The sequence below is a fragment of the Myxocyprinus asiaticus genome, chromosome 38 (assembly GCF_019703515.2).
Source record: "Myxocyprinus asiaticus isolate MX2 ecotype Aquarium Trade chromosome 38, UBuf_Myxa_2, whole genome shotgun sequence".
In the NCBI taxonomy this organism is placed as follows: Eukaryota; Metazoa; Chordata; class Actinopteri; order Cypriniformes; family Catostomidae; genus Myxocyprinus; species Myxocyprinus asiaticus.
In genome coordinates, this window is record NC_059381.1 from 8,072,463 (window position 1) to 8,092,518 (window position 20,056).

General features: G+C 36.6%; 1 protein-coding gene across 4 annotated transcripts in view; it reads left to right on the top strand.

The window, feature by feature from the left end:
• The window catches only part of znf532 (zinc finger protein 532), a 30,154-nt gene extending 12,786 nt beyond the window's left edge, over positions 1-17,368 (top strand). For all 4 annotated transcript variants that reach the window (XM_051676815.1, XM_051676816.1, XM_051676817.1 and 1 more), the window contains 7 exons: positions 324-505; positions 1,138-1,314; positions 3,896-4,058; positions 4,226-4,531; positions 4,911-5,023; positions 5,222-5,363; positions 11,790-17,368. In XM_051676815.1, the coding sequence (XP_051532775.1) occupies positions 324-505; positions 1,138-1,314; positions 3,896-4,058; positions 4,226-4,531; positions 4,911-5,023; positions 5,222-5,363; positions 11,790-12,308 (1,602 nt within the window). In that variant the 3' untranslated portion in view covers positions 12,309-17,368. The remainder of the gene's footprint in view (positions 1-323; positions 506-1,137; positions 1,315-3,895; positions 4,059-4,225; positions 4,532-4,910; positions 5,024-5,221; positions 5,364-11,789) is intronic.
• Positions 17,369-20,056: the final 2,688 nt, after the last annotated feature.

Below are 20,056 nucleotides of genomic sequence, written 5' to 3' on the forward strand. Positions count from 1 at the left end.
TTAAGGGGTAGGATTATGTGTAGGGTTAGGGTCACATTTAGGTTTGGGGTAGGGTTGGTGTTGTTTTCTGTGGGACTCCCCCCAAAAAACCCACAATAAACACACTGCAGTGATGCCCCGATACTGTATGTATTTATTTATTCTCAGTGTGTTTATTGTGGTTTTTTTTTTTTTGTTTTTTTTTTGTTTTTTGGGTACACAAGGGTGCAAATAGCAACTTCAATATTTTAACAATGTACAATCTTTCATTTTATAGAAGATGTTTTTTTTTTTTTTTTTATACAATTTTAATGTTGTTTGTTCTTTTCCTTCAATTAAAACAGAAAACCTGCACCATTTGCCAAATGCTACTGCCAAACCAGTGCAGTTTTGCCTCCCATCAACGGATCCATCAGCACAAGTCTCCATATATCTGTCCTGAGTGTGGAGCCATCTGTCGATCTGTCCATTTTCAGTCCCATGTGACCAAGAACTGCCTGCACTACACACGCCGAGTTGGCTACCGGTTAGTACCCCGTTTCTCCCAATAACTGTCACGGCACAAAACAATCTCCATGTATCCTAAAAATGTCTCCATGCCTCCCAGAAATGGCTTTCCTTTCTATGTAATTAAAGGAAGTTTTATTTATTTATAGCTCATAATATATAATGACAACACTAGGTGAATTTTAAAGGGACAGTTCACCCAAAAATGATTTTATTGCACATCTTTCCATACTATAAAAGTGAATGGTAGAATGCCTCATTAGGGATAGTAAACGACAACAGAAATTTTCGTTTTTGGTTGAACTATCCCATTAACCTCACTCAAAGTTCTGCAAAACTAGGTAACAATCTTTGCAGGCCTCAAATTATTTTTTTCCCCTTATATCTAAGTTGCCTCAAAAGCTCCTATCTATGCATAAAAATGCATTGTACTACAAAGTGTCCTTAAGTGTTTAATTTGTTTTGAGTGGAACATGAAATGAGTGCTCGTCATGCTTTCACAATGGCAATCACAGAGCTATTCACTGTAATTATTCTGCCCTTCACCCATAATTGATGCCGCATTAAAGGTGACTGGCATCGATTATGGAAACAAAGAAAGGCGAATTGGTTATTTGCATGAGTAACACTCTTTTTCTTCCTTGGGCATAGCTGTGTACACTGTTGTGTCATCTTTGCTGATGTTGCCGCCCTCAAGTCACACATTCAAGGATCCCACTGTGAAATCTTCTACAAATGCCCCATCTGCCCTATGGCTTTCAAATCAGCCCCGGGTACACATTCCCATGCCTACACCCAGCACCCAGGAGTTAAAATTGGAGAGCCCAAGTGAGTCTTCTCTCTGTAAAACCATTTAATATTTAATATAAAATGGTGCTTGTTTGAAATTACAGTGGAGTCCAAAAGTCTGAGACCACTAATGAAAATGCTTTTTTATATATATACACTGGTGGCCAAAAGTTTGGAATAATGTACAGATTTTGCTGTTTCAGAAGGAAATTGGTACTTTAATTCACCAAAGTGGCATTCAACTGATCACAAAGTATAGTCAGGACATTACTGATGTAAAAAACAGCACCATCACTATTTGAAAAATGTCATTTTTGATAAAATCTAGACAGGCCCCATTTCCAGCAGCCATCACTCCAACACATTATCCTTGAATAATCATGCTAAATTGCTAATTTGTTACTAGAAAATCACTTGCCATTATATCAAATACAGTTGAAAGCTATTTGGTTTGTTAAATGAAGCTTAACATTGTCTTTGTGTTTGTTTCTGAGTTGCCACAGTATGTAATAGACTGACATGTCTTAAGGTCAATATTAGGTCAAAAATGGCAAAAAAAGAAACAGCTTTCTCTAGAAACTCATCAGTCAATAATTTTTTGAGGAATGAAGGCTAAGCAATGCTTGAAATTGCCAAAAAAAAAAAAAACTTAAGATTTCATACAAAGGTGTACACAACAGTCTTCAAACACAAAGGACAACTGACTCTAACAAGGACAGAAAGAGATGTGGAAGGCCAGATGTACAACTAAACAAGAGGATAAGTACATCAGAGTCTCTAGTTTGAGAAATAGACACCTCACATGTCCTCAGCTGACAGCTTCATTGAATTCTACCCACTCAACACCAGTTTCATGTACAACGGTAAAGAGAAGACTCAGGGGTGCAGGCCTTATGGGAAGAATTGCAAAGAAAAAGACACTTTTGAAACAGAAAATCAAAAAAGAAAAGGTTAGAGTGAGCAAACAAACACAGACATTGGGCAACAGATAATTGGAAAAGAGTGTTATGGATCTTAACCCCATTGAGCTTTTGTGGGATCAGCTAGACTGTAAGGTGCGTGAGAAGTGCCCGACAAGACAGCCACATCTATGGCAAGTGCTACAGGAAGCATGAGGTGAAATGTCACCTGAGTATCTGGACAAACTGACAGCTAGAATGCCAAAGATCTGCAAAGCTGTCATTGCTGCACGTGGAGGATTTTTTGATGAGAACTCTTTGAAGTAGTTTAAGAAGTTCTGAATTTTTTTTTCAAATTATAATAGTAATTTTTCATGTTATTAATGTCCTGACTATACATTGTGATCAGTTGAATGCCACATTGGTGAAAAAAAGCACCAATTTCTTTCCATAAGAGCAAAATCTGTACATTATTCAATATTTAGGCTACCAGTGTATATATAAAAATGTTGCAGTATTTTGTTTTGTAAAACACCTTATAATCCATGTTATTCCAGCATGGTGTGGGAATGTTACTGAATGCTGGCTTTGTTTACCATTCTTACAAAGGAGTTAAAATGGTCAATGTTTTCACGGTCCCAAATTTGCTTAAATTACATTAGTGAGCGAGAAATAGTGCTTAAATATTTCTTATTTATTACATTATTTCTTGTTTTTATTTCAATCATTAATTTTTGAGAAATATTTTTTCTTTGTTTTAAATTTTTCAAAATCCTAAAACTATGATTATTTCCAGGTTTAAATGTAATCCCAGATTTTCAAAGTGGATTTATGGACACCACTGTGTTGGAATAACATGATATTTTCTTTCTTAAGTTGCTATTGTTTATTCCTGTAATTTTTAAGTATGGAGTTTAGGAGTTTTAAGATTATTTGTTTTGCTGTACCTTATTTTTAGAAATCACACAGTTATAACAGAACATATTTATAATAGAAATAAAGAGAATTATAATATAGACATTATAATAAAAATTACTTGAAAATGTTTCATGCAAATGCTACTTTTGTTGACTGTAGACATTCTTTTGGGGCTGTATGCTTTCCTTTTTGGAGGCAAAATGCTTCCAAATCAATTTGTTACTGTGCTTACTTGGTCTTTACACTGCTACTGTTACAAAGCAGCTCACAATAATTGTTGTAGTTCAGTAGACAGTAACTCAATAGGTATGTCAGATTTGTTCATTTAGAACACATACACCACTGACCTTTTCAAGTGGAGAAAAAAATTATGCATGGTGACTTTAATTACTGCGTCCTTTCTATAAACCCAACCATCCTCCCATGAACCCTGTCATGTTCATCAACACTTGCTAATGGAAAGAGCAGATGGTTTGTTTGCACTTCCTGTGTTATCTGTAACCATGTTGGAAACATGATCAGCTGGCTCACTGACAACGTGAGCATTCAATGCAGAATAAGTAGGCATCCTTCTGTGTGGTAGTCTCAGTGGTCATAATTCCTTCAACACAAAAATATCTGCAACATTTATGTTAGAGAGAGAGAGAAGGTGCCCTGAGCTATGGTATTGGTATGGTATGGTACCTTTAGTCTAACCTAAACTATTGAACTTTGTAATGGGAATTAAAACTTATACCAACAAGAAACAAAGCACGTTAGAAAGGACACACTTCATTGAAAATGTTTTTCTTGTTATTTTGCAGGATGATCTACAAGTGTTCCATGTGTGACACCGTTTTTACCCAGCAGACGTTGCTATACACGCACTTCGACCAGCACATATCTAGTCAGAAAGTGTCTGTCTTCAAGTGTCCTGACTGTGCCATGCACTATGCCCAAAAGCAGTTCATGTTGGATCATATTAAAGTAAGAGAATTAAATCAGGCTTAAAGGGATACTTCTATATAAAATCTCAAAAAGAATCCATTTGCATTGTCACAAACTCATATACCTTGAATGAAATGTTTGCATTTTCATTCAGTGGTGTTTTCTAAAACAGTTGGTATAAGAAAATTCTCTTTTATTCTCTCAAGTCCATGCATGGCACCTTAAAGACCATCGAGGGTCCTCCTAACCTGGGCATCAATCTCCCGCTCAGCTCCAAACCTACTAATTCAATGAGCCCCAGCCCCAACAACAAGGAAGGTGGCTCTGTCAACAGCCTGGAGAAGGGAGAGAAGAAGCCATCACCCCCGACAAAGAAGAACACCAATGGGACAGACATTCCCAAAAAAATCCAATCTTCCACTTCCTGTCCTGGCTGGACCTGCAGGGAGTGTGACCGGCTGTTTACACAGAGAGAAGTCTTCATCTCGCACATGAAGAGAGAGCATGGGAAGGTGGGGTAAAACTATAGTAAAGCTCAACTACTGAGGCTTAGGCCACTTACACACTAATTAGTTTTGTCTGAAAATGCATTGATTTTGCTACGTTTACACCTTACCAAAATCCACACTGGAACTGTTTTCCTCCTCTGAGAGCAGAGACTTTCGAAAACGCTTCCCATAACAGTATACTTTGGAAAATTATGATGTTGGTAAACTGAAAACCGAGCTTTCAAATGAAAATAGATTAGTTTGTAGAATGAGCAGCCATAGTGTACACTTCTAGTGTGAACACCTCTACTTAGCATGCATGGAAGGAAATATTCAGATACTCGCAAATGGATTTTCTGACTAAAATGGCCATTTTTCTTTCTCTGTCTCACTCCAACACCAGCAACTGAAAAAGCACCCTTGTCGACAGTGTGATAAGTCCTTTAGTTCCTCACACAGTTTATGCAGACACAACAGAATCAAACACAAGGGCCTGAGGAAGGTCTACTCATGCCAGTGAGTATCGTGTGTTTCTTGATCCTTCAGAATTCCTTTAGTTGCATCTGTGCTTGTGAATTCAATTCCAGATTACTTACTCTGGATTTTTAAATGTAATTCTTAAAAACCACTTTACCAGCTCCACTAAAACAAATCCTCCTGATTGTCTGCAATACTTACGAGAGTCAAACAGATCTGATGACTCTGTTTCCCCAGACACTGTCCAGAACCCAGTCGCACTTTCGCCAGAAGATTGCTGCTTGAGAAACACATTCAGCTGATGCACGGCATCAAAGACACAAAGACCAAGATTCCAGCAGATTCCAGCAACATGGAGGTCACTGCGGGCAAAGAGCAGGTAAGTAAACCAGACAAATAGTGTATTTAGTAGGCTATCTGTTTTCGAGATAGACCGATATATCGTTTTACAGATTAATCGGTTCCAATAGTTGCTTTTTGGAACTATCGGTTACACAAATCTATGCCGATAATTGCCAGCGTTTTTTAAAATTATTTTTTATTCCAGCGTGTTCCTCTGTGGCCAGCGCTGGAGGTATTGTTCTACAGTTAGAACAATTTGGTTTTACAGTATAACAGTGACCTCTAGTCACTGACTGACAATATTCATCCATCTTTTTATCCTCACTTCAATGTAAATTTCTGTTATTTTGATTAGATAAATCAAGTGTTCTAAATTGAAGCTAGGGCATAAAAAGAAGTATGCGACTATGGAAACGTACATCGTTAGCACATACATTGTGTCTCCTACTTCATATCTTGTGAATAATAATAATAAACCTCATCTGGTGAGATATGTATATATATAATCCTTAATGTGGTGAATATATAGGCTATATAAGGCTTCATTTGGTAAATACTTTGCATTTTAATGGAGCCAAGTCTCCATTATTTCAAAATAAGAGTCCCAAAATAAGTAAGTGTATTTTGGGCTTGTTCTTAGTCTCGCCTTATGCTCCTAATCTTCATTTTTTGAAGATTGAATAATGGTTACACAATAAATAACTGCATCTGGGACTTAATTTGTTTACTATTGAAGTCTCTATGTCTGTGCCCATCAAAGGAAAGGCTAAGCAAGTTTTTTAACATTTAATAAATCGTATCACTATCAAAAACTATCAGCCAATTAATCAGTTATCAGCATTTTCCACCACCTTAAGGGGCAGTCACACTACACATCATGATTCAGTCACTCCCATTCAAATGCATCCGAACGTGGGAGACCAGAAATGCAAGCTCATGCGAAGAAATTTTGTATGACGCTACCCATGCGTATCAAAGTTCAAGTTTGGTGAACTGCGAATCTGGATGACGAAAGGGCGCAGGACAAATAGAAGATCGAAACGTCACACACTGACCTTTTGGCTCAGTTCAAAGGATATATACAGTTGAAGTCAGAAGTTTACATACACCAAATACATTTAAACTCAGTTTTTCCACAATTCCTGACATTTAATCGTAGAAAACATTCCCTGTCTTAGGTCAGTAAGGATCGCTACTTTTAGGGCTGCCCCCGACCAAAGATTTTCCTAGTCGACTAGTAAGCATTAGTTTAAGCCATTATTTGACTAGTTGTCACATGTTTATGATATTAATTTAATTACATATATATATATATATATATTTTGGGGGGCATTAGAAAATGGTTTGAGTTCCAGGGCTGAGAAAGAATGTTATAAGTAACATTGCTAACACTGTTCTACATTACAGAGAAATACTAAACCGTAATAATGAGCCTTTAAAATATAAATTTTACAAGCGCACGCACAAAGCGAGCCGCAGCGCAAAAACGCTATGCCTAATGACGCTGAATGTGTCGGAAAAACCAGCAAGGAGACTGTCTGAACATTTTGTTAGTTTATATGAATGCTGCAAATGACCTCAGACATCTCAGCTCAGGAGGTGCTTTGAGTTCAGTTCACTTTATTTCCACAGAGCAGTTTATTGTGACCACAATCCTGCAGCCTATACATCTGTGATTAAAACATAAAATATACAAAAACACGTTCACCTCGAACCATGATTTATATTTCAGTGATTATTATCATCGTTATAATTATTATTTTTACATTTATAATCGTTTTTATGTCTTCATTTATGTAAGTAATATTCCGCCTGCAAGTTTAGATGGATACTTGCCTGACGGTAAATGGAAAGGTGGTTACTTATATGTATATATTATTTGTTCAATCACTTTATTATTTTAATTGCTTTTTTGTTTCGTTAGGAGTGCAATTTGAATTTAGAAATGTATTTGATTTAAGTTTTTCATTTTTTACATAAATGAATTTGATTTTCAAATCAAAATCACTAAATCAAGAATATTCACGATCCCTCAGCCCGGGTGTTGCCATTGTAATTGGATATTGAGATATACCTATATCTATCTATCTATCTATCTATCTATATATATATATATATATATATATATATAGATACTGTAATTATACAGTTGTGCTCAAAAGTTTGCATACCCTGGCAGAAATTGTGAAATTTTGGCATTGATTTTGAAAATATGACTGATCATGCAAAAAAAGTGATCATATGAAGCCATTTATTATCACATAGTTGTTTGGCTCCTTTTTAAATCATAATGATAACAGAAAACACCCAAATGGCCCTGATCAGTAGTTTACATACCCTTGAATGTTTGGTCTTGTTACAGACACACAAGGTGACACACACAGGTTTAAATGGCAATTAAAGGTTAATTTCCCACACCTGTGGTGTTTTAAATTGCAATTAGTGTCTGTGTATAAATAGTTAATGAGTTTGTTAGCTCTCACGTGGATGCATTGAGCAGGCTAGATACTGAGCCATGGGGAGCAGAAAAGAACTGTCAAAAGACCTGCGTAACAAGGTAATGGAAATTTATAAAGATGGAAAAGGATATAAAAAGATATCCAAAGCCTTGAAAATGCCAGTCAGTACTGTTCAATCACTTATTAAAAAGTGGAAAATTAGGGGATCTCTTGACACCAAGCCAAGGTCAGGTAAACCAAGAAAGATTTCAGCCACAACTGCCAGAAGAATTGTTCGGGATACAAAGAAAAACCCACAGGTAACCTCAGGAGAAATACAGGCTGCTCTGGAAAAAGACGGTGTGGTTGTTTCAAGGAGCACAATACGACGATACTTGAACAAAAATGAGCTGCATGGTCGAGTTGCCAGAAAGAAGCCTTTACTGCGCCAATGCCACAAAAAAGCCCGGTTACAATATGCCCGACAACACCTTGACACGCCTCACAGCTTCTGGCACACTGTAATCTGGAGTGACGAGACCAAAATAGAGCTTTATGGTCACAACCATAAGCGCTATGTTTGGAGAGGGGTCTACAAGGCCTATAGTGAAAAGAATACCATCCCCACTGTGAAGCATGGTGGTGGCTCACTGATGTTTTGGGGGTGTGTGAGCTCCAAAGGCATGGGTAATCTTGTGAAAATTGATGGCAAGATGAATGCAGCATGTTATCAGAAAATACTGGCAGACAATTTGCATTCTTCTGCACGAAAGCTGCGCATGGGACGCTCTTGGACTTTCCAGCACGACAATGACCCTAAGCACAAGGCCAAGTTGACCCTCCAGTGGTTACAGCAGAAAAAGGTGAAGGTTCTGGAGTGGCCATCACAGTCTCCTGACCTTAATATCATCAAGCCTCTCTGGGGAGATCTCAAACGTGCGGTTCATGCAAGATGACAAAAGACTTTGCATGACCTGGAGGCATTTTGCCAAGACAAATGGGCAGCTATACCACCTGCAAGAATTTGGGGCCTCATAGACAACTATTACAAAAGACTACACACTGTCATTGATGCTAAAGGGGGCAATATACAGTATTAAGAACTAAGGGTATGCAGACTTTTGAACGGGTCATTTTATTTCTTTCTTTGTTGCCATGTTTTGTTTTATGATTGTGCCATTCTGTTATAACCTACAGTTGAATATGAATCCCATAAGAAATAAAAGAAATGTGTTTTGCCTGCTCACTCATATTTTCTTTAAAAATGGTACATATATTACCAATTCTCCAAGGGTATGCAAACTTTTGAGTACAACTGTATATAGTGAAGGAGGGAACAAAACAAATTTATTCCCAGACAACGAAATACCCGACCGGCAGAGAATGCACAGATGTAGGTCAGTTTTCAAAGAGATGTTGCCCTTCACAACTGTTGTAAAGCCATCTTTCAAAAAGTTGAACAACACACGTTTTAAATGCACTTAATTGTTTTCCAGTTCATTTGAATTTTTAGTTAAAATAAATACAAATTGCTTTATTGTGTAGGCTTAACCCTAACCCTGCTTAACAAAAATTACCCATAGTACCACCTAGCATCCAACCAGCGGTAATACTGGTGTTCGTCGGTTTTCTTGTGGAGTTTTTTTTTTCTGCAACCAACTGACCAATCAAAACTTGGTTGACCAAGACTCTTCTCATGGACCAATGTTTGGTCGACTATTAGGGGTCAGCCCTAACTACTTTATTTTAAGAATGTGTAATGTCAGAATAATAGTAGAGATAATTATTTAGTTCAGCTTTTGTTTCTTTCATCACATTCCCAGTGGGTCAGAAGTTTACATACACTTTTTTAGTATTTGAAAGCATTGCCTTTAAATTGTTTAACTTGGGTCAAATATTTTGGGTTGCCTTCCACAAACTTCTCACAATAAGTTGCTGGAATTTTGGCCCATTCCTCCAGACAGAACTGGTGTAACTGAGTCAGGTTTGTAGGCCTCCTTGCTCGCACACGCTTTTTCAGTTCTGCCCACAAATCGGATTGAGGTCAGGGCTTTGTGATGGCCACTCCATTACCTTGAATTTGTTGTCCTTAAGCCACAACTTTGGAGGTATGCTTGGGGTTATTGTCCATTTGGAAGACCCATATGCGACTGAGCTTTAACTTCCTGGCTGATGTCTTGAGATGTTGCTTCAATATATCCACATAATTTTCCTTCCTCATGATGCCATCTATTTTGTGAAGTGCAGTAGTCCCTCCTGCAGCAAAGCACGGCCATAACATGATGCTGCCACCCCCATGCTTCACAGTTGGGATGGTGTTCTTCAGCTTGCAAGCCTCACCCTTTTTCTTCCAAACATAACGATGGTCATTTATGGCCAAACGAAAAATTGTTTCCCTATGTGCACTTGCAAACTGTAGTCTGGCTTTTTTATGGCGGTTTTGGAGCATTGGCTTCTTCCTTGCTGAGTAGCCTTTCAGGTTGTGACGATATAGGACTCGTTTTACTGTGGATATAGATACTTGTCTACCTGTTTCCTCTAGCATCTTCATAAGGTCCTTTGCTGTTGTTCTGTGATTGATTTGCACTTTTTACACCAAACTACGTTTATCTCTAGGAGACAGAATGCATCTCCTTCCTAAGCGGTATGATGCCCGCGTGGTCCCATGGTGTTTATACTTGCATATTATTGTTTGTACACATGAACGTGGTACCTTCAGGCATTTGGAAATTGCTCCTAAGGATGAACCAGACTTGTGGAAGTCCACAATTTTTTTCTGAAGTCTTGGCTGATTTCTTTTGATTTTCACATGATGTCAAGCAAAGAAGCACTGAGTTTGAAGGTAGGCCTTAAAATACGTCCACAGGTACACCTCCAATTCAGTACACCTAATATCAGAAGCTAATTGGCTGATTGTCTAAAGGCTTGAAATCATTTTCTGGAATTTTTCAAGCTGCTTAAAGGCACAGTTAACTTAGTGTATATAAATTTCTGACCAACTGGAATTGTGATATAGTCAATTAAAAGTGAAACAATCTGTCTGTAAACAATTGTTGGAAAAATGACTCATGTCATGCACAAAGTAGATGTCCTAAACAACTTGCCTAAACTATAGCTTGCTAATATTAAATGTGGAGTGGTTAAAACATTTTTTTTTAATGACTTAAACCTAAGTGTATGTAAACTAAACTGTATTTCAAAGCTGTGTGTTTTTATTGTTGCAGGAAAGTGAGTAGATGGTATTTTATAACATTTTGAATAAGATATAATTTTTTTATTTGGAAAATTTTTATTTAATAATACCAGAAGCCCTCCCGTGTGACATCATAACCTGGTCCATTGTGTTGTCTGAAAAAATGTAGCATTTTCAAAGCCTAGTGTGTCCGCCCCTTTAGTTATCGTGATCGGCAAAATCCACTATTGGTCAACTTCTAATCAGTATTGTTCAATACTGTTGCAAGGGCCATAGATGGATGATTTCCAGCAACAACAAAGGTTGTTGATCCAAGAACATGGCCTACTTAAAACCCTAATTGAATAATGTTATGCGAACTTGTGAAGGTGGTCTTATTTCATGAGAATTACCGTGTCTGAGGTTTTCAGTAAATCCTGTTTAGTGTTAATATATAGTGATTAAAGTATATGTATATAAATGCTGTTGATTTAAACCATGATGTGATCTTGCTTTTTAATGTAGATCATTATAGAACATTAAGAGTGTTTGTTACAGGGTCAGAAATTAAGATGGCAAATATTGCTCCTTAATTGTAAAATTAATTTCTGACACTGATTTGTTAGTAAGTGGAGTTCCTGTAGCTCAAGTGGTTGAGCATGTTGCTAGAAACAGCAATGGCATGGGTTTGATTCCCAGGAAACGCATGTACTGATAAAATATATACTTTGAAGGCACTGTAACTTGCTTTAGATAGTGTCTGCAAAATGGTTAAATGTAGTATGCTAGATAATTTTCCATAAATATTATAGGTTAAGAGATGTTTTGAAGAAGCATTGTGTTTCTCTCTCAGGTACCCAGTCCTAAACGCAAGCTCCACTCTGACGATGAGGATGCTGTGGGAGAAGATGAAGTGAAGGAGGACGGAAAGGGTGAATCTCCCGTTCAGCAGCCCAAGAGCTCTTCTTCACAGCCTCTAAAAAAGCTCAAGATTAATGTTTTCAAGACACACAAATGCGCAATGTGCAGCTTTACCACCGAGGACATTGTGCGATTTCATGAACACATTCCACAGCACAAGACTGACGTCTCGTCTTACCAATGCCGTGAGTGTGGCCTGTGCTACACCTCGCATCACTCTCTCGCCCGACACCTGTTCATTGTTCACAAGTTGAAGGAGCCGCAAGGACTCGGGCGTCACAATGGGCAGCAAGAGAACACTCCAAACCCTGAGGCTAACGACAGTATCCCGGATACACAATGTAAAGTATGTTCTAAAACTTTTGAAACGGAGGGAGCCTTAAACACACACATGCGGACACACGGAATGGCCTTCATCAAGTCCAAACGACTGAACACAGCTGAGAAGTGAGAGAGAGGTAGTGCCCCCTTGTGGATGCATTGCAAAAATATTTTCTTTTCATTTTTTATCTGTATTTTGTCTTGTTTTCCAGTAAAAACATGTAAACATTATCAATGGTATAATAAGACTTGTTTTCAGAAATATATTTTGAATTAAGTTCATTTTTCATACCCCATTTGCAAATTGTTTAAACCTCACTGTATTCACCTTATGCGGCAGAGAATCTAGCGTGCAGCCATCTTAAGAATTTTGTCTTTGATCTTCCGGTCTAGCGTATTCTGTATAGATTTCTGTGGTGTTGATGTCAATGTGTAATTACCTATCGAAGTGGATTTACAGGTTATAGAGTTGTCAAAAGCCATCATGAGTATTTTAAAGTGTTCAGGGGAAGTCATAACAACTGGAAGCAGAGCGGGAGATTTTAAAACAAGAGTAGACCTATTTCATTCATAAATAAAGATCCTACCTTCACTCTGTGGACGTACTGATGCGCCTCTGTGCTCACGAAACTCCAAGAGACAACATTAGTCTTTAAAAATATCTCTGTACGACACCTCTGACCATCTTCTCATGTCATTCACTCATCGCGTTATAGTTAAGGGTAGGGTTGCACCAGCTGTGCTTAAGTTCTCACGTAAGTTAGGACGTAAAGATCACACTAAGGGCTTAGTAACTACTAGTTAGTTTGTAACTAAGTCAGTGCTTAATTTGGTTTCACCACCTGTTCTTAAGGCAAGACTTAATTAGTTGGTCGTAAGCTCTCCGTAAAGTCATGTGTAGTCGCATAATATGACGTTTACATGTATTGATCCAATAAGCAGCCTTCAAATTTGTACACAGAAGTATTAAAAAGCCATGCATTTCAGTTTTATCTCATTACGGTTGATGTTCAAACCTTGTAACCCGTAACCGTCAGCTGTAATAAATTAAATCCCCATTAAAATACAATACATAATAAAAGTAGCTACATTGATAAATAGTATATTTGCCCTGTGTAAATGACAATAAATAGTAACTGTATCTAAAATAAATATGGGGTTATAAATAAATACTAATACAACAGGCTGGAAAAATAGACATTTATTCATTTGAATATCTTATATATTTCGTTTATGTTGAAACTTGACACGCATTCTGAATAGGGCACCATTAGATCGGTTTCATGCTGAAGAGCTGTCTAAAAGTACGTTTTTTTTCTCTCTTGTAAATTTAAACGAGTGTAAATGCCAACATCATCATATATGTCGAAAGGATTGAAGACTATCACGCAAAACATGAGCTCATTGTCATTAAATGAGTCTGCTTCTTTATTCCATCCGTTACTCCTGGTCGGAGGCTTCCATAAATATTTAGTTTATACTTAGGGTTACATCCTACCTAAATTTAATGGTGCAACGCTCAAATATTTAGGAGTGCGTAAATTGTGACTTAGTGCCCATTTACGCCACAACTAGGCTAAGTTGTAACGTACGTATAGCTGGTGCAACCGGCCCCAGATCAGCAGATTTTTTGAGTGTTAAACCCGAAAGGGGAAGGTGTGCAACTGTATACACACACACACACACACACACACATACACACACATACAGTACTGTGCAAAAATCTTAGGCACATAAGATGTTTCACAAAAGCATTTGTCTTAAGATGGTTATATCTTCAGCTTAAGAGTGTCAGTAGGAAATATAAATGTTAGACTCCAAAACATTACATTTGCAAATATAAAAGATTAGAATAGAAGAACAGGGAGCCCTGCAACAGATGTCATGCCCCCCCCCCCCCCAACACTGAACATTGTGTCTGTCTGAGAATACATATAGAGACAGAAGCATTTGAGACAGCCTAAATAGATAGAAGAACTGTGGCGAATTCTCCAAGAAGTTTGGAACATCCTATCTGCCAACAACCAAGAAAAAACTGTGTCCAGGTGCACCTAGAAGAATTGGTGTGTGTACATTTAATTTTATATTGCGTTTACAACTATTGTAATCACATTTAAGCCTCTTAAAAATGTGGGATAACAAATTAATTTTAAAAAGTAAATGTAATTTCGTTTATGTAATGAACTTGCATGTAAAATAATACGAACTGTCCTATTTGAAATTTCATGTCAACTAGACATAAAAATTAAGCAGAATTACATGAATAACAATGAAACACTTGTATCATGAAAAAGTTCAGTGTGTCATAGCTGTCTGAATGTGATCTGCCAGGTTCAATTTACCTCTGTGGTTGTCGGACAAAAAAAACGAACATTAGAGTGACAGAAAAAACACCTCACTAGCATTTTCACGTTGTAAAGGGGGGATGTAGACTCACACCATCAACTGTTGTTGAAATATACTTTCTGTGCTCTCAGACGTAATCCATTTTGATCGACTCTTCTCAGTAGCTTCAATGCAAACAGGAAGTTAGTTGACAAAATTCGGGAGAGAGGGGCGCTGAAAAGTGGTGGGGCTGAATAAGGTGAATGTTGTTAGAATTATGCTTAAAACAAGAAAAGAACAGTTTGCCAATGGGGTAAGAAATATGAACTTAATTCAAGATATATTCTTTGAAAATAAACTCGGAATTAAGTTTGTCTTGTTTAAAGAATGTTTAGATATTTTTACTCGGGGAAAAAAAGACAAAACACTTCAAAAAATTATTTATTTTTGTAGTGTAAAGTTTTTTGTTATGTTTGTACGTTTTAATAGAGACTGTACAGAAGCGTTTCATGTCATATCTTCACTCTGGACTCTTTGTATGCTCATCTGTTGTTCATACATTTACATATATACAAATATACATACATACATACATACATACATACATACATATATATATATATATATATATATGTATATATGACGTGTAAATCTATACGCACAAAATGTGTGTTTAAAGATATGTAATATATTAAACTCTGATTTATGTGTATTTAAAATATGTATGAGAACATTTTGTATTCTTTATGATAGATGTTTGTATGGGTGTTGTATAGATCTTTTTTATAGATTGTTTTTATTTCTATTTTAGACTCGTGGGAGCAGATACTGTCTCAATCGTAGGATATACATTGAGTACTTAGTTTATTTGCGGTGTCCCATTTCTCAAACTGCTGCTAAAAGTGCACAGAATGTCACAGATTACATGTTCTATCGGTGAAACCGGTTTAACTTTAAGGACAATCAGTCCAAAATGTACAAGATAACCGAATATAGAGTCTCTAAATGCAGTTGAAAATTCAATTAGACTGGGGAATTCGTCTGTGAGCGAACGCTTTTACTTGATTTGAATTTCTGTTCTGTGAATTTGTCGTCCATTTAAAATAATATAACCCAACACTACATAAGAACAAGACACAAAACAATAGCTCTCTGAATGTATATATCTCAGCCATTGCCAAAAGGTTGTGTTGAATCAAGGTGCACTTTTAAACTTGAGGGTGTCTTAAAGGTATAGTTCACTTAATGTTTCTGTCACCATTACCTCATGTTGTTCCAAACCCATTTGACTTTCTTTCTTCCATGAAACACAAAAGGATTAGGCAAAATGACACCCTCAGTCACCATTTACTTTCATTGTATGGAAAAATAATGCATTGAAAGTGAATGGTGACTGAGACTAAACGTCTACCTAACATCTCCTTTTGTGTTCCACGGAAGAAACAAAGTCATACAGGTTTGGAACAACATGAAAATTAGTTTAAGTGACTATCCCTTTAATACCAGTTTTTTGGTATCCTCACTCCATTTATTCTCAGGCAGCTTGTTCTAAATCATAACTTTTAGTTGAGTTATGTTTGATGGTGTTTTTGTCTTTCATTACACTACAGTATGCAAACTTTGGCCTTTAATCTAAAACCTTATTTTTATTATTATTTTTTTTTTTATTATTATTTTTTTTATAAAAAACAAAAAACAAAAAAAGAAAGAAACATTTTTAAAGAAGGATATTTATAATTAATGTGATACAAATTTACAACAATATCAATGAAATGAATCCTGAATATGTTCTTCCCCTTTAATTTAGCTTTTATGGAGCTTTTTATTTAAACCAAAGTTCCTCCACTGTATGTTTGCCCCTAAGTAGCACACCCCACTCTTAATTGCGTCTTTCCTTGTGCTTATATCCTAAAGTGTGGTCAAGTGCCTCTGGCGCTCAAAAGCCAAATGTGGATTAGCCATTTTTGTGTTGGCCAATAACGTCACGGAACATCCTCAAAAGTGTGGTGTTCCACTGAGTCGTCAAAGGAATATTTCACCCAAAAAAAATTAATTCTGCAATGATTTTAATTTAAATGTTTAGGGTGAACTATGCCTTTAAATCACTTGAAGCTCTAATAAAAGAAACATACAAATCCTGCCTTATAAATGAATGTTTTGGTGAAACAAGGTGTTCTTTTGTTTATTTTATCCAGTGTTCCACTTAAAGGTATAGTTCACCTATAAATGAAAGTTTTGTCATCATTTACTCAGCCTCATATTGTTCCAAACTGTTATGAGTTTCTTCTGTGGAACAAATAAAAGAGATATTTTGTGTACAATGGAAAAGAGCAGAGTTATCCTTTTGTTTTCCACCAAAGGATGAAAGTCATAAGGTCTGGAATGACATAACGGTGAGTAAATGATTACAAAACTTTAATTTTTGGGGTAAACTATCCCTTTAAGTCAGCTGTTTGCTGTAGCATTTTGATTCAGCTTTTTTCATTTTAAAGAGGAGAGCTCAACAACAGTTGTGAAAGTACTTTGGTTCTGTTGTTCAATGTTTGTGATGTTTTCATTTGTCCTGGATTTCATCTGAGAATGCTATTATTTTGTTTTCTTTTTGGGATACATGAGTACTGTTGAGGACGCATATGTGCATGAGAGATGCCATTCACGGTGGTTGTTCTGTTTTATAGAATGTCTTGCTGCTGTTCGGTCGACTTGTTCTATGTTTGTGCAGAAAAAGTTATAATTAATAAATGATACATAAACAAAAATATTTACTATGTCTAAAGGGGATAGACTTTATCTTGTACTTATTGTTCTTGGTTTGCTTTTAATTTGCTTAAAGGAATATTAAAGGCAGAAATGTGAAACTTATAATTTTATAAAAGCACTTACATTAATTCTTATGTTAAAACTCATGTATTATTTGAGCTGTAAATTTGTTTAAAATCGACATTTTTTACAGTCGTTTAGGGTTTGTTGACATTTAATCATCATGAAAATGAAGTTGCAAAATTGGCTATAACTTTACACAGAAAGGTTTAGTAAGCGATTTTATCACACTAAAATCATGTTAACACACATATTGTGTGTTAAAACAAGCAAGTACAACCAACCCAATATTTATACAATGATCAATGGAAACATGTACACCGGTGGCCAAAAGTTTGGAATAATGTACAGATTTTGCTGTTTCGGAAGGAAATTGGTACTTTAATTCACCAAAGTGGCATTCAACTGATCACAAAGTATAGTCAGGACATTACTGATGTAAAAAAACAGCACCATCACTATTTGAAAAAAGTCATTTTTGATCAAATCTAGACAGGCCCCATTTCCAGCAGCCATCACTCCAACACCTTATCCTTGAGTAATCATGCTAAATTGCTAATTTGTTACTAGAAAATCACTTGCCATTATATCAAACACAGCTGAAAGATATTTGGTTTATTAAATGAAGCTTAACATTGTCTTTGTGTTTGTTTTTGTGTTGCCACAGTATGCAATAGACTGGCATGTCTTAAGGTCAATATTTGGTCAAAAATTGCAAAAAAAACAAAAAAACAAACAGCTTTCTCTAGAAACTCATCAGTCAATCATTGTTTTGAGGAATGAAGGCTATATAATGCTTGAAACTGCCAAAAAAATGAAGATTTCATACAAAGGTGTACACTACAGTCTTCAAAGACAAAGGACAACTGGCTCTAACAAGGACAGAAAGAGATGTGGAAGGCCAGATGTACAACTAAACAAGAGGATAAGTACATCAGAGTCTCTAGTTTGAGAAATAGACACCTCACATGTCCTCAGCTGACAGCTTCATTGAATTCTACCCACTCAACACCAGTTTCATGTACAACAGTAAAGAGAAGACTCAGGGGTGCAGGCCTTATGTGAAGAATTGCAAAGAAAAATCCACTTTTGAAACAGAAAAACAAAAAGAAAAGGTTAGAGTGGGCAAAGAAACACAGACATTGGACAGCAGATAATTGGAAAAGAGTGTTATGGATCTTAACCCCATTGAGCTTTTGTGGGATCAGCTAGACTGTAAGGTGCATTAGAAGTGCTGACAAGACAGCCACATCTATGGCAAGTGCTACAGGAAGTGTGGAGTGAAATGTCACCAGAGTATCTGGACAAACTGACAGCTAGAATGCCAAGAATCTGCAAATGCAAAGCTGTCATTGCTGCACGTGGAGGATTTTTTGATGAGAACTCTTTGAAGTAGTTTAAGAAGTTCTGAATTTTTTTTTTCAAATTGTAATAGTAATTTTTCATGTTATTAATGTCCTGACTATACATTGTGATCAGCTGAATGCCACTTTGGTGAATAAAAGTACCAATTTCTTTCCATAAGAGCAAAATCTGTACTTTATTCCAAACATTTGGCTGCCAGTGTATACTTTTATTCACCAAAGTGGCATTCAACTGATCACAATGTGTCAGTTATATACAATATAGTCAGCATATTAATAATGTGAAAAATTATTATTACAATTTGAAAAAATTGTGACATGTGTTATTTAATGGAGACGTATGCGGCATCGTTCTCGAGCGTGCCTCGGCCACTCTCCCCTCACAGACGCGCGCTGCTCTCCTTTGTCGCCCTTCACGGGACCACGCCCGCTCTTAGTTCCGTCCGTAAATCTCATTTTGAAACTTTTCTGAGCAGCTTTTGAACAACACCTCGTGTCTGATCTCTCCTCAGGACGGCCACTGACAATCACATGAGCAACTGAAAGCTCGTGCTCGTGTCTTGATTGAAACGCGCACAAAGCAATGTACGGCTGTCACGAAAACTGGAAAATGCTCCCTTTGAAAGTTCAATTAATTCAAAAACTCTGTTGGTTAAGCCATTAACTGATTATGCAGCAAGTCAGCTGCCTACATGTTTGGATGCAGCCTTTGCATGGCCACTACTGAAATAAAATGCTGTCATTGCGGTGAAACTTAACCGTTATTTTCTATTTGATAAATAGTGCAATTTTAATGGTATCATTGTTTAGTTAGGGACTAGGCATGCAGAGAACATTTAAGATGAAGTCATCAGTCGATATTGCTTTTCTCTTTTCCTTACTTATACAGTATATGAGGCCTTGAGGACACTGAATGTAGTCATATGATGCTACTTTAATGCTGTAATATTTGGATTGTTTTATTGTCTCATGGGAAATCTGGAAATATTTTTAGTTTAGTTTTTCAGGCCTGGAAAAGTAATGCAAATTAATATAATCTAAAATAAATAAATAAAAAACACTGAACTTTTATAATTAAATATTGAATACTTTTGTAGTTTTGATTGGCTCTAAAATATTTTATTGGCACATTGCACGCACAGAAGCCTTCATATACATGTATTTAATGTATTTTCTTTCAAGCTGCTTTTGGTTCAATAGCCTAAACTATCTTTAGTATTTTGTCTTTCTTTTTCTTGCCTAAGGCCAAAGACTATTTAGCAGAGACACGCCACTTATATTAAAATGAATGGGAGAAATTGGAATGTCAACGGATGTAGAACGGATGTCCCGCCTTACAGGTAAAAGAGCCAATCACCTTTTAGAGACT